The sequence below is a fragment of the Oxyura jamaicensis genome, chromosome 23, assembly GCF_011077185.1.
Source record: "Oxyura jamaicensis isolate SHBP4307 breed ruddy duck chromosome 23, BPBGC_Ojam_1.0, whole genome shotgun sequence".
Taxonomy (NCBI): Eukaryota; Metazoa; Chordata; class Aves; order Anseriformes; family Anatidae; genus Oxyura; species Oxyura jamaicensis.
In genome coordinates this window covers 7,072,048-7,084,715 of record NC_048915.1, presented here as the reverse complement: position 1 = coordinate 7,084,715, position 12,668 = coordinate 7,072,048, and the positions used below count along the sequence as shown (strand labels likewise).

General features: G+C 43.1%; 1 protein-coding gene and 1 long non-coding RNA gene across 2 annotated transcripts in view; one reads left to right on the top strand and one right to left on the bottom strand.

Annotated features, from left to right (window-relative positions):
• Nucleotides 1-400: 400 nt before the first annotated feature.
• On the bottom strand, nucleotides 401-12,635 carry MTFR1L (mitochondrial fission regulator 1 like). The gene is made up of 7 exons (XM_035345706.1): nucleotides 12,536-12,635; nucleotides 12,188-12,314; nucleotides 10,556-10,660; nucleotides 9,748-9,857; nucleotides 8,592-8,803; nucleotides 5,480-5,780; nucleotides 401-1,421 (listed from the first exon to the last, which is right to left on the bottom strand). Exons 2-7 carry the CDS (start codon nucleotides 12,200-12,202, stop codon nucleotides 1,316-1,318), a joined length of 849 nt encoding a protein of 282 aa, XP_035201597.1. The 5' UTR covers nucleotides 12,203-12,314; nucleotides 12,536-12,635; the 3' UTR covers nucleotides 401-1,315.
• The window catches only part of LOC118177724, a 5,694-nt gene continuing 2,234 nt past the window's right edge, over nucleotides 9,209-12,668 (top strand). Inside the window, exon 1 of the long non-coding RNA XR_004755904.1 lies at nucleotides 9,209-9,503. This is a non-coding gene — a long non-coding RNA (uncharacterized LOC118177724). The remainder of the gene's footprint in view (nucleotides 9,504-12,668) is intronic.

The following is a 12,668-nucleotide window of genomic DNA, read 5'->3' as shown; positions in this document are numbered from 1 at the left end:
TCCCACCAAATCCTTATCCAAACAATCCTTATTGGTTCAGAGAGAATAATCAGCTTGTGGTTTGCATCTCAGTGGAGAAGAGCTGTTCTTAAAACTGCAGCTGCGTATCCTATAAATAAAACTGATTAAATCTTAAACGCTATTTCTAGTCTCACTCACTCATTTCCTTTTCAGAGGAAATAAAAGCCTCTTCTCTCGCTTTTAAGGTAGGGATGATGATTTAATTTTTCAAGGCCTGAGGGACTGGTGGATTAAGAAAATCATTGGCATCTGGAAACATTCATCTGCAGCACTATCATCTAACACCTCATCTGTAGCAGCTGAAATCTCCCACCCTCCCAGAGACAAGGCACCATTTCTGACATGTTTTGGACATGTTAATAACATCAAGGACAACTACTCTCTTTTTAAGGCTTCAGTTTACATAAAGGAAAAATCATACTTTAAATAGAGTGATAAGGAACACTGCAGAGAGCGCGTAGCTGAAGGAAACATTTTCAGCCAGTGAGAACTATACCCATAGCCAATGTCAAAAATCTTTCTTCCCTTTTCCCTGATGCCAGTTCTTGTGGTGGGTGCTCCATTCTTAGCACTGGTGGTTCAATAAGCATACCTTTTGAGTGCCAAATAAAATGCGTTATCTGAATACAAACTCTTAATGAAACATTAAGTTTACTGGCAATAAATTAAGGCTGTTTTGTCATGCAACTGTGCGGATAATATGTGAGTTAAGAAATACCAAGGACATATTAAACTCAGCCAACAGCCCTCAGACATGACTGATTTTATCATTGACTCCAATTTCATCCTATCATCAGGTTAGACAATGTTACTGGGAAGACACCTTTTACAACCATGATTCCACAGCCTCATAAACGCTGAAGACCTGGAAGCATTAATTAGCTTATTTGCAGTAGCTCTGTAGTGTACTCAGAACAGAAAGAACTGGATACGTGACATACATTTATACTGGAAATGGTAACTAGTTATATTGCAACAAAGTTTTAAGTTAACGTGGCTTAATTTGAGTAAGCAGAAAGAATATAATCTAGCAGCACTCACTGCACTCTTGAGAAGATCCTTAGCAGAAATCAACATGAAAATACAGAGGAGAACAAACTTCCATCTTAAAAATAATATATATATATATATATAACAAAACATGTCAAATCTGAAGGGTCTTTTCTAAGTGTCCAGTGCAGAAAATTTGTAATAAATAAAAGTGGCAAAAGGTTCAATCCTTAGGAAGGCAGCTACTGTGCAAAAAAAACTAGGAGCTTAATACTTTTGCTTACAGAGTTTCGTAACAGTAACATCATTTCTCTTTCATAGTTAGATCTTCATCCTGTAGGGCAAACTTTCTTCTCAAAACTTCAGCTATAAGAACAGCAGGGTCTTCCTCCTTCACTGAAGTTCGGCTTCTACATGGAAGACAAACATGCAGTGTATTAGTAAAGAGAAATGCCCAAGCTGATCATTGGCACCTCTGGTGAGATTCTTTAAGCATTTTTCTGCAGCCTTTATCATCAACTTTTGTTACAAATAGAGGAGGTGCTGGAACAACAAAAAGCATACAGATGACAGCCTGCCCTGGGAGATAACAGAAGCCAACCTGCCCCACAACAGAGAACAGCCAATCTGAAGGAATGTAACTTGTATGTGTCGAGAGCTAATTAGACTGTAGTGGATGAAACAAAGATTGAGCAGGTATAGGAACCCAGGGAAAGTTTTGAGTGGGGTCCCTCCTTGGAGGCACCCAGCTCGAGCTGATATATGGGTACCATTAAATTCTTGCTGCATTAAATAAGAGTTGACTGAGTGAATTCCAGATGCATGGGGAGACCCATTCTGCTGGGAAAACAATGGGATCCCCTAGCAGTTTTGGCACCCTAGATGAGCACCCACATCACCATCCTGAGCTGCTTGGACTTGGCTAGCCAGAGCCCGTATAAAAGGGATCCCTTTTAGGACCTCCAGGCTGAGTGGCAACAATGTGTGAGAGATAATATCCAGAGACTAGGTTGGGTTCAAGTCCCCCCTCATGCCATGGTGGGTTTGAGTCCCTCCCTTGCTACAGCAGCCGGAAACTTAGAGAGTCAAAGGAATTGTGTCTGTGCGTATCTGTGCATATTTGGGGTCTAAATGGGGCACCCATCAGCTCACTGGAACTGCCCTCCATGAAGACGCTGTGAAGTCCTATTGGATAAAGTCATGGATGGTACAAGTCAGACTGTGACTGGTGAGGTGAGTGCACTTCCTTTAGCAGAGAGGCTAGAGCCATTGCTCCCACTCCCCAAGAAGAGAAAGAAGGAACTACAGGAAGACTTACACAGGCTGATCAGCTTAAGATGCAAGCAGTGATTGGAGTCCCCAGAAACTATGGGGAATGTCCCAGAATCAGAGAAAGGGACCCCTTTAGCAAAAGTGTTAGAAAATTGGAAAAAATATTAAAATTATATTAAAATACAAAATTGGGACTGTAAGACTATCAAAAAAGCAGGCTATGACCCTATGTACAGAAGAGTGGCCTTTCTATGCTTGGGATGGAGGCTCACAATTGCAGTGATCACTGAATGGGACCTTCGATCATCAGAAGTTAACCTTCCTTCAGTTTCACATGGAAGATCAGCATTGGTATGTATGGGAAGAGGCGGCAAGAAAATGTCACACCCAGAGGGAGGCTGAAGACCCTGTGACAAGGTAAAGAAGAAAGGATATTAGGATTGGAATCAGTTTTAACACCTTTGAAGGGCTCTACCTTGCTCATTCCCACAGCCAGTAGGAATGTGTCCCATGGTACCCCACGTTTTACTGAACCGTGTGGCAACGGAGGGGGGTGGACGAGGAGACGGAGGGCAATAGATTCCTTCTGGGATACAGGTATGGGCTGGTCAACCACGGAATCCTAGGGACCAACCACTCCAGGGAAGCCAGATGCCTGTTTTATAAAAGGATGCTGGCGTGCCCAGCTGTTCTCTAAAACTTGCACTGGTTATAGCCCAAATTGGCAGGACACCCAGGTCCTCTTGAGAGAGTTGTTTAGGTCTGAGGAGAAAGATAAAATTCTGGCTAAAGATGTGGAAATCACACAAGTAGGGAAATAGGAATCCTTGGGCCTGAATGACCCTAATAGGGACTATAATATTTTGAGGGATAGGGAAGCACATCAAACAGCCTTGAGAAATTTAGTCAAGACCATGCAAGTGTGTGGAGAAGTAAGGGTGAATTGGGCCAAGGTACAGAAGTGCAGACAAAGGATAGATGAACATCCATGTGATTTCTGGAGACAATTATGGCAAGCTTTGCTCAAACATGGGGGGAGATGACCCCCCAGAACTTTAACAATGTCCTAGCCGTGTTTTTGTAGATCAGGATGCCCAAGACATTCGTAAATATTTCAAGGATTATGCCAGGTTGTCAAGGGGACAAATTACAGAAGATTCCAAGTGTAGCAATATTGGTTTACGACAAGCAGAAGGAAAAAAACAAAGGTGATAATGATGAAAGAATGAAAGAGAACTAAAGAACAAGAGGCTAATTTATAGGCAGTGGCACTCATGAGGAATTTGCAGGCTAGAAGAAGAAATGGAGAAGTCCAAGGAAGGGGAAAGTTAGGCCATGGATTATGTCAAGGGAGGGGGACTGGATACAGAGAAAGGAAGAATAAGGGAGAGGATAGAATGCTACTACTGCAGGAATATAGGACATTTGCAGCAGGGGTGCTCACTGTACCCAAGGGCCGCCCATATACACACACACAGCAATTAAGCAGATGACTACAAAAGCAGCTGGGTGAAGAAAAAACTCAATGACTAGAGCTAGAAAGTGATAAAGATGAACTAACCTCGGAGATTGGAATCTACACTCTATGGAGAACAGTAATAAACTATATGGGACACACAGATGGCAAAGTGGGTGGGCAAGAAACAGAATTTCTAATCAGTACTCGAGCTACCCTGTCCTTCTTAAATTTCATCCCCAGAAATGCTGAGACACGGGAAACTATTTTGACTTATGGAGTGACAGGGGAAAAGAAGAGGTTGAATAAACCTTTGTTATTAACTCCAGGAAATAAAAGCATTTGGGGAAGATTTGTTCTAGCAGAAGAATCTCCAGCTTGCCTGCTAGGGCAAGATTTGTTGAAGTCACTAGATGTAGAATTAAGATTATCAATGGAAGGATTGGACCTGATAATTATTGGGGGACCTTTGGTAAATTGTTGAGAGGGGTCCAGCTATAACATTTGCTAATTTCTTCAGCCCTGTGTGATGAATCCCATCTGGCTCAATGGACTCATGAGTGTTGAACTGATGCAGCTGTTCCCTTACAATTTCAGTGACCACAAATGGAAAGTCACTGCTCTCCCAGTCATGGTCCTTCAACTGTGAGGTTCAGGCAGCCCAAGATCTGTTGTTACCGTTAAATACCGAGGAGGAAAAAAAAAAAAAAAATTAAATGTCTCTGCCTTTTCCTCCTTACTTTTTAGGTATCCACTCCAAGTATCAGTCTAATGTTTTCCTTTGACCTCCTCTTGCTGTTGACATACCTGAAAAAGTTTTCTTTTTTGTCTGACACCACAGTGGCACCACAGACAAATTTCTCTCATTTGTCTATGTAATGTTTTCTGTGCTGAGAATTACTTTTCTTTTAAACTGAATTAGGCATAGAAGGTGTGAACAACCATCATGCAACATGTTTTTGGCCAGGAATCTTACTGACACAGCATAATGGGTGGAGAGAGCTTTGGTACTGAAGAATTTGGTAACTGAATTTCATTATTGTGATTTCACTTATAAGATGAAGATAGTACAGCTAATGTATTAAAGAAGCTACATTTTCATCTGGGCAGAATCCTGCCTCAGCCATGCAGCAGTCAGCATATCAGCATCTTGAGGTGTGTTCTCATGATCAGTGTATAAACTCATAATGGAGCAAATGAAAATATACTCTGCCCATGCTCAGAGCTGGGCCAGGTGCAAATCAGAGCAAGTCAGGAACATGAGACACTCCACATGTTTAATTCCTGTACAAAAACCTGCAGTTTCCCAACCAGAGACAACTTGGGCCTTCAAACAGCATAAGCACCAGCACCTGGATGGAACCACTGCAAGCAGAGAACAGGAGTGCAACCCTTGCTCTGAACGCTGCTTGTACATATAATTCTGGTTTTCAACTGGGCAAAGCACTCTTTTTTTTTCAGTTGAACAGGTTGAAATAGCCAAACATTGTGCTAATCAGTTTAAGTTCCCCTCTACTGCTTTCTATTCAAGCAGATAAGCCATCATAAAGGAAAAAAACAAAAAGCATAAATATTAGCAAGTTCTAGTGCAAATAGACATTCGCCTCCCCTCCATATCATGCATATACAGCAGCACTAACAAGATAAATGCTATGTCCAATGTCTATAGTGATATGACAGACAAAAAAAGATGACAAACTTTGAAAGAGAACATAAAATCAGAGTAAAAGAAGCACTTACAAGTCTTTGCTCTGCTTCATCCTATGAATGTCTTTAAGAATGCCCATCATGTCTGCAAAACTGCTGGCCTTGGAAAGAGACACAGAATCTTCCTCATCGGGATCCTTACAACACTCGGAGGTTGCAGAACAAAGCATGGAGACTGATGGAAGCTCGGGAGTTTCCAGTTCTGCTTCCTCCTCTGTGATATCACTAATGACAAAGGAAGTTGTAGATTGGAAAGAGGGTCCAAAACAAGGTAAAGGAGAAGATGCATTTGAGCTTCCTGGAGACAATACATCTGGTGTGAATGAAGGAGAAGCTGAAAGAGAAAATAAAAGTGGATAGATAAACGAATACCAACTTATATATCCTTTTTTTTTCCCTCCAAAACAACAGAATATAATTCTAGAGGCATTATCAGATATCCTCCCCTATATTATTTAAAAAACAAACAAACAAACAAAAACACACCATAGTCTCTGTGTTAACCTCCATGGTTACTCTGCTTTTAAAACACCATGTGGCAACAGAAGACCTTCTCCAGTACTTTTTATACCACCAACTCACCTTATGTATCTCTATTCCTATTGTGCCCATCACTGCATCACCCCTGCAGTTAAAATACTGCACCTAGTCCCTGAAGAAGTCAGATAACATTTACTTTTTCCATTTTTACAGACAAGTAATGGAGGAACAGAGATTTAGCTGCTGCTCAGGAACACGGGTAGAGCCTGTGTCAGAACGTAGATCAAAATTGTGTTAATTTTTCTCTTCTTGCTCTTCACCGCTATGAAAACAGCTTTCATTTACTTTCATGCTCCCTCCTCCCCATACCATTATGACTGGTGTGAATGCAGAGATGGTTCAAAAGCTCCTGCACTTCACACTAGATGTTCAGAGAAATTTGCTGTGACTACAGGCATTGTTGACCTTACTTGCTTTCCATCACCACCTGTAAAATGAGAATACCATTCACCTGCTTCAAAGGAAAGATGAGACTAATTTGCTCATGTTGTTAAATGCCATCAGGATAAAAACATCTATATAAATTCCAAGTGTTATGAAATGAAAATGAGTTAGATATTTATTACATAAAAGAGAGGGGGGAAAAAAATAAACCCAAAATGTGCTTAGCCTCAACAGTACACTTGCAGATAGTTATTAATTGCCCATTAGGTGATTTCTCTAACAGTATAAAATAAAGCAGATTGCACAACACTTCTTTTCTGACATCAACCTTTCTAAAATTAGTCTGCTAAATAGTTCAGATTATTGAACTACAGCTAGGCCCTAAACCATACCTCCCCATTATTGACTTAGAAGATACTAAGTCAATAAGAATTATTCTCACAATATAGGGGGAGTAAAACAACAGAATTTGCCCTGTTTATTCCAATTGCTTTGTCCCTGTGATCTTGCATAAAAGGGGGAAGAGGAAATACGCAGCTTCTCTGAAGCAGACATCTGCAATGCCCTGTTTTATAATTATTCCCTGCAGAGTTGAGGGCAGTGTAGCTCCCTTTCTTCCAGTGGCTTAACCTTGCTGCTCTAAGAGTGGAAGCATGTGGCATACAGTATCCAGTGTATTATTACAGAACTGAAGGTGACGGGAAACACAAGCACAGGAAGACCAGTATACTCTGCATGTATTACCTCATAATAGTATTTTCCCATGGCAGTGAATGGATTGTCAGAAGAAACGCCTAATTTCAACTAAATACAACTTCACATGCTAAAACACTGTATCTATTCTCAGGTGGTGATCTATATATTCATAGTAACATTATCAAATAGATTTATAGAATCCACTGACAATCACACAGAAATGAAAAAAACAAACAAGAAGTTTCTCATATAGAAACCACCACTCCAACTAAATCAAACATAACTCTGTTCCACATTCAAATGCTTTTATGTCTCATGGATAACTGGACTAACTATAAGCAGTCAATAAAGTTGCAAGTGCCTTAGGGCTACAGTAATCAGATAGCCATGCGGTATTTCACAGATAATGAGATTTGGTCCCATGCACACACTCTCTATACATTGTGGCTCTGAGTAGCAATTTGGAAATTTAAAAAAATATTTGCTTTCATATATAGGGTAAAGAAAGTTTCTTCAGCTACTATTATCCACCACAAACAGGAATTAAGCCTCATGACATCATTTCAAGTATCACACAGTCCTGTTCCGTTTTGTTTTCTGAAGTAACAGGAAAATTATAGATCCTTCTTTTGCTCTGGAAAGCAGCCATAACAACTGTCATCTTGGTCACTGGCCAAAGAACTCTGTATACATGGAATGCAGCCCTTAAGAAAACTGCCATCAATAAGAAGTAAATCACTGTAAGTTTGCAGAATTGTTCATTTTTCAATGTTTTTTGAGTTCTGAGATCAACAACTCTGTCTTCTGACTACTCCATAAATAAAGATACCAAAGCACTTTTGGCTTCACTAGCTTCCACACTCTAAAATAGCCACTGTAGCAGTGAGCTTTGTAGAAACTACCAGGATTTGGATTCTACCAAGCATCTTCATATTTCAAGAGCTGAGTATATAGGGAAGGCTGTGAAAGGAAGAGAAGGATGAACTGTTTCTTCATACTTTTGCTTTGTGGTTAAAACATGAATTTTAGCTGCATACAAATTTACTAAAGTAAATAAATAAGTCAGTTTAGCCAGGCTCTTCCCCAAGTACTATATTTGTTACACATATGACACTACCATGTTTAAAAAAGAAACAAGCACTATTGTCTCCCTCCTACCCAAATCAAGATGTAGCCCTCATACTCAGGGCCAACTGGGAGCAGGAACGGCAAGAATGCACTACATATTTTCATGAAACAAGGTGTTTGAAATGAGACACCCTCCAGATCAAATGCACCAAATGCAGTCACAAAGCAACACCTGGTATTTCTTAAAGACAAGCAGGACACCTGCAATAAAACAAATACAAACATCTAGACAAAGAACCAGCACTGAGCTGGCACCAAAGATGGCATCCCGCCAAGAACAGTGACAGTTCTGCTAAAATAAAAACAAACAAGTCTGTTCTGTATGGAGGAAATAACATGGTTCTCTAACTCAGCCCTTCTTGTCTAAAAACAACAACAAAACTCATTGTGTTCCTACCTGACTCTGCAGCAACTATTTTAGCTATCTGACTTCGAAGGTGACTCAGCTCGTCCTGGAGCTCTGTTGTTCGGCTCAGTGCTGGTAAACCAGGTTTTTTCAAGGTGAGCAGCTTCTCTCCCTGCTTCCTCAGGTTGGGGACTGAAGCATTTCGCTGTATAACAGTGAAGGGACTTGGCTTCCATTTGTGCTTCAGAGGGCGCGTGTCGCTTCTACGGGACAATAAAATGTTGGTCACTGACAAAGTTCAGTGAAAATGTTTGTTATTTCTCTGCCTCCACCTCAGGACAGCAAAACACTTGAACACAATGAATTAAGCCTCTGCACCACTATGTTCTACACACAGTTTAGGTGGGCTGCACCACTATATGTGCTGCTTCTCCACATTACAAGGAACACAAAGTCAAAGAAATCGTGGCCAAATGACAGAAGAACTGGTGAAAGGATGCAGGGACAAAAGTCAGGGTGTTCTCACAGAGTTACAAGTCACTTCCTGCCTACTGTCTCCATACCGAGGAGCATGCTAGATGCACATGGGCAAGTGTCACTTACCCATTAGCTTCTGCCTTTGATTTCAACAGTATCTTTCACAAAGTATCTATTATTACCGTCCTGCTTAGAGCACAAAAGTTCAATTGGCCAAAACCAAACTCCTGGGGCAGAATGTTTCAGTCCCAGGATAACTGGGACTAATTTTTGGTGGTGCCCAATGCCAGGACAAGAGGCAACAGGTACAAACTGGAACACAAGAGGTTCCATCTAACCACCAGGAAGGACTTCTTTACTGTGCAGGTGACAGAGCACTGGAATAGGCTGCCCGGAGAGGAGGTTGTAGAGTCTCCCTCCTTGCAGATCTTCAAAAGCCAAATGGACATGGTCCTGCGCAACTTGCTCCCCTGCTTGAGGAGAGGGGTTGGACCAGACGACTTATGGAGGCCCATTCCAAACTCAACTATTCTGTGATTCTGTGAACTCAACTCTTCAGCTTTCTAGGCTGATAATAACATGTCAAGTCAGTGGGTTACTCTTCCCAGATCTTTCAGTGAGTAAAACATGGCATGGCTCAGCTCTTAATAGAAATAAAAAATAAATAAAAATAAAAATTAAAAATTAAAAAAAAAAAAAAAAGATCAGCAGACACAAAGAGGAAACCAACCTGACCCTAGCATATGTTTCTTCATCATCTGCTGCTATCCACCCAATGTCTGCCAAGGTTGGGACTGGAGGGACATCATTTAAATAGAGCTCTGAAACATTTGGTAGAACCTAAAAAGAAGAAAATTAAAGTAAGGGAACAGTGGCCATGTTTCCTGAAGCTGCCCCAGATTTGCTATACTGGCCATTAGAGACTTTCTCCTCTTCACCAGGCCAGCACTTGCATCTGCCATATGTGTGACAGAAACACCATATAGCTTACAGAAATGCAGTGCTTCAGTGTGTCGGCTTATGTGTGTGTTCCTCGGGGCGCTGGTATTACTCTGCTCTTTGGGACTGAATAGCAAGGCAGCAAGTGGATACCTGATACAGCTTAACACACCGCCAAGCCAACACGCAACACTTTGCCATTACAAATCCCAGCACTGGCCTTGAGCTTAAACAGTGATGCAAGCATTTCCATATTAACCTTGTTTTACCTGCAGCTGCTGGAGGTCACAAAACAAAGCAGAGTTTCAGCAACATGTTTCTCTCTCCTCTAGGTATCATCTCTCTAACTCTGTGCGTAGACACTATTTTAGGAGGTATTTTCCTCAATGTTTGCTGATGATCAGTTACAAGCACAGGATTTACAAAAAAGAGATAGTAAATTCTTAAAAATTAAATACGCTGCTACACAAAAGGTTTTTGAAGTACTAGTCTACAGATGCATTTGGTTCACAGTAGTGCAGCTCATGACAGTGCCTCATCTTGCTCAAGAATGGCAGCTTCCTACACGCAATCACCAAATTCCTTATGAGTCTACTTACCTCGAAGGTTGCTCTGGGACAGGGTTTTAAAGGAAGGTTTGACCCAATCCTCCTGACAACACTGCGTGTTGAGCCGTGGGGTTTGTTCTGCCAAATGGGGATTGTCTACAAGAAGCCATGTTATATTATTAACATTTCAAGTCACCCGTGCCTTTAAAAACCTATTAAATTGGAAATCATCACATGCAATCTGATCTTTCATTTTTTATTTGTTGAGAGATACTTTTAATTTGGAACCCACAAATAGTTTAGGTCCTAATTCTGTAACACTGTGTTTTAGCCTAACATAAATGACAGCCAGCCAGTTACTAGGGAGTATTTTAAGCACAGATGTACTATTTTCAGGACTGAAAACTGAAAGCACTCAGTAACAGACACTGAGTTACAAATTAAACTACGTGGAAAGGAGGAAAACATTATCATGTGAATACCCCAGAAGAAAAATGAAATCAGAAGGAAAGTCTCATTTAAAGGAACACCTTCACTTTCATGATCCTTGAAAGTAATCCACAGTGATAAAACCATGAACTTTTCTTGGACAATGGAAAAGCATTAAATCTTTTCAATGCCTATTCTCCTGGTTTTGGCTAGGATAGAATTAATTTTCCTCCTAGTAGCTTGTATGGCACTGCATTTGGGATTACGATGAGAATAATGTTGATATCACACTGATGTTGTAATTGTTGCAGAGCAATGCTTACACTAAGCCAAGGACTTTTCAGCTTCTCGCTCTGTCCTGCCAGCAGGCAGGCTGGGGGTGCAGCAGGAGCTGGGAGGGGGACAGACCCAGGACAGCTGATCCCAACCGGCCAAAGGGGTATTCCATAATTCCATACCATCTGACGTCATGTTGGGGGGGGCTGGCCCAGGGTGGGGGGCGGCGGCTGCTCAGGGATAGGCTGGGCATCGGTCAGCAGGTGGTGAGCAACTGCATTGTGTATCACTTGTTTGTACGCACTATTAGTAGTAGTACTAATCATTATTACTATTATTTTCCTTTCATTTCTGTCCTAATAAGCTGTCTTTATCTCAACGCACAGGCTTTCATTTTTTTTTCTGATTCTCTCCCCCATCCCTGAAAGGGAGGGGGAAGGGTGTGCAAATGGCTGCATGGTGCTGAGCTGTTGGCCAGGTTAAACCACACCCCCTATCTAAACTGGGTTCTTATCAGAACAGTCTTGGCAAGCATCTTCAGAAACAGATAATATTTTAGCAATCTCTGGTTACTAATGAAACAGATTGAAGAGCAAAGCTCTGCCCCTTTGACTGTTCTCCCCTCTGCCATTCTCACAGCTTTGCCACTGGCCTTCTGACAAGACACAGTACGAGACCGGGCAGCAAATAAATACCACAGTGCCAGACTGGAATCCAAAGAGCTTATTTTGCTCAGTCCACCAAGAAGCCAATTAAAAAACTTACTGCTAGAGTTTGTAATGCACACAAAGCCTGAACATTGGTCTCAACCTAATAGTCACACAGTTACATTTAATGCTCCTTAACGCGTATTTTAAATTCAGTGTCGGATGGGGAAGCGTGCTGACCATGGGGTCAGCCTCGGGGAGGCCGCATGGAAATGCAGGCCCGGCGGCGCCCGTCGGGCTGCGGAGCGTGGTCTGGGGGCTGCCTGCTTACGGAATCAGCTGCCATCTCAGGCACCGGCAACTCGCCCCCGGGGCGGGCTCACGGCAGGGTGCTGCGGGTCCCGCGGACGCGAACCGGCTTCATCGTAGGCCGCTCCGGGCCGCGCCGGGGCTTCTCCCTGGAAGACAGGCGCCACCTGGCTGTGGACCGGGCCGCCCGCATAGCCGATCCGCGAAAGGCGGCGCGGGGCGGTGCCGGGCCGGGCCGGGCCAGGCCGGGCCAAGCCAAGCGAGCCGCCGGCGCTCCGCCGAGCTCGGCAGGCGCGTCCCGGCCTTGCCCCCCCGCCCGAGGAGGCCGCCGAACCCGCGGCGCGGCGCGGCCCGCTACCCCCGGCCGTACCTGAGAGGCGGCGGCACCGCGCAGCCCCGCTTACGGCCCCTCCGCCGCCGCGGCCCGGAGGCGGAGCTCGCCCCGCGCCCTTCCGCCGCGGGCCCCCCGCATGCGCCGCAGCCGGGCCCCCCCCCCCCCCCCC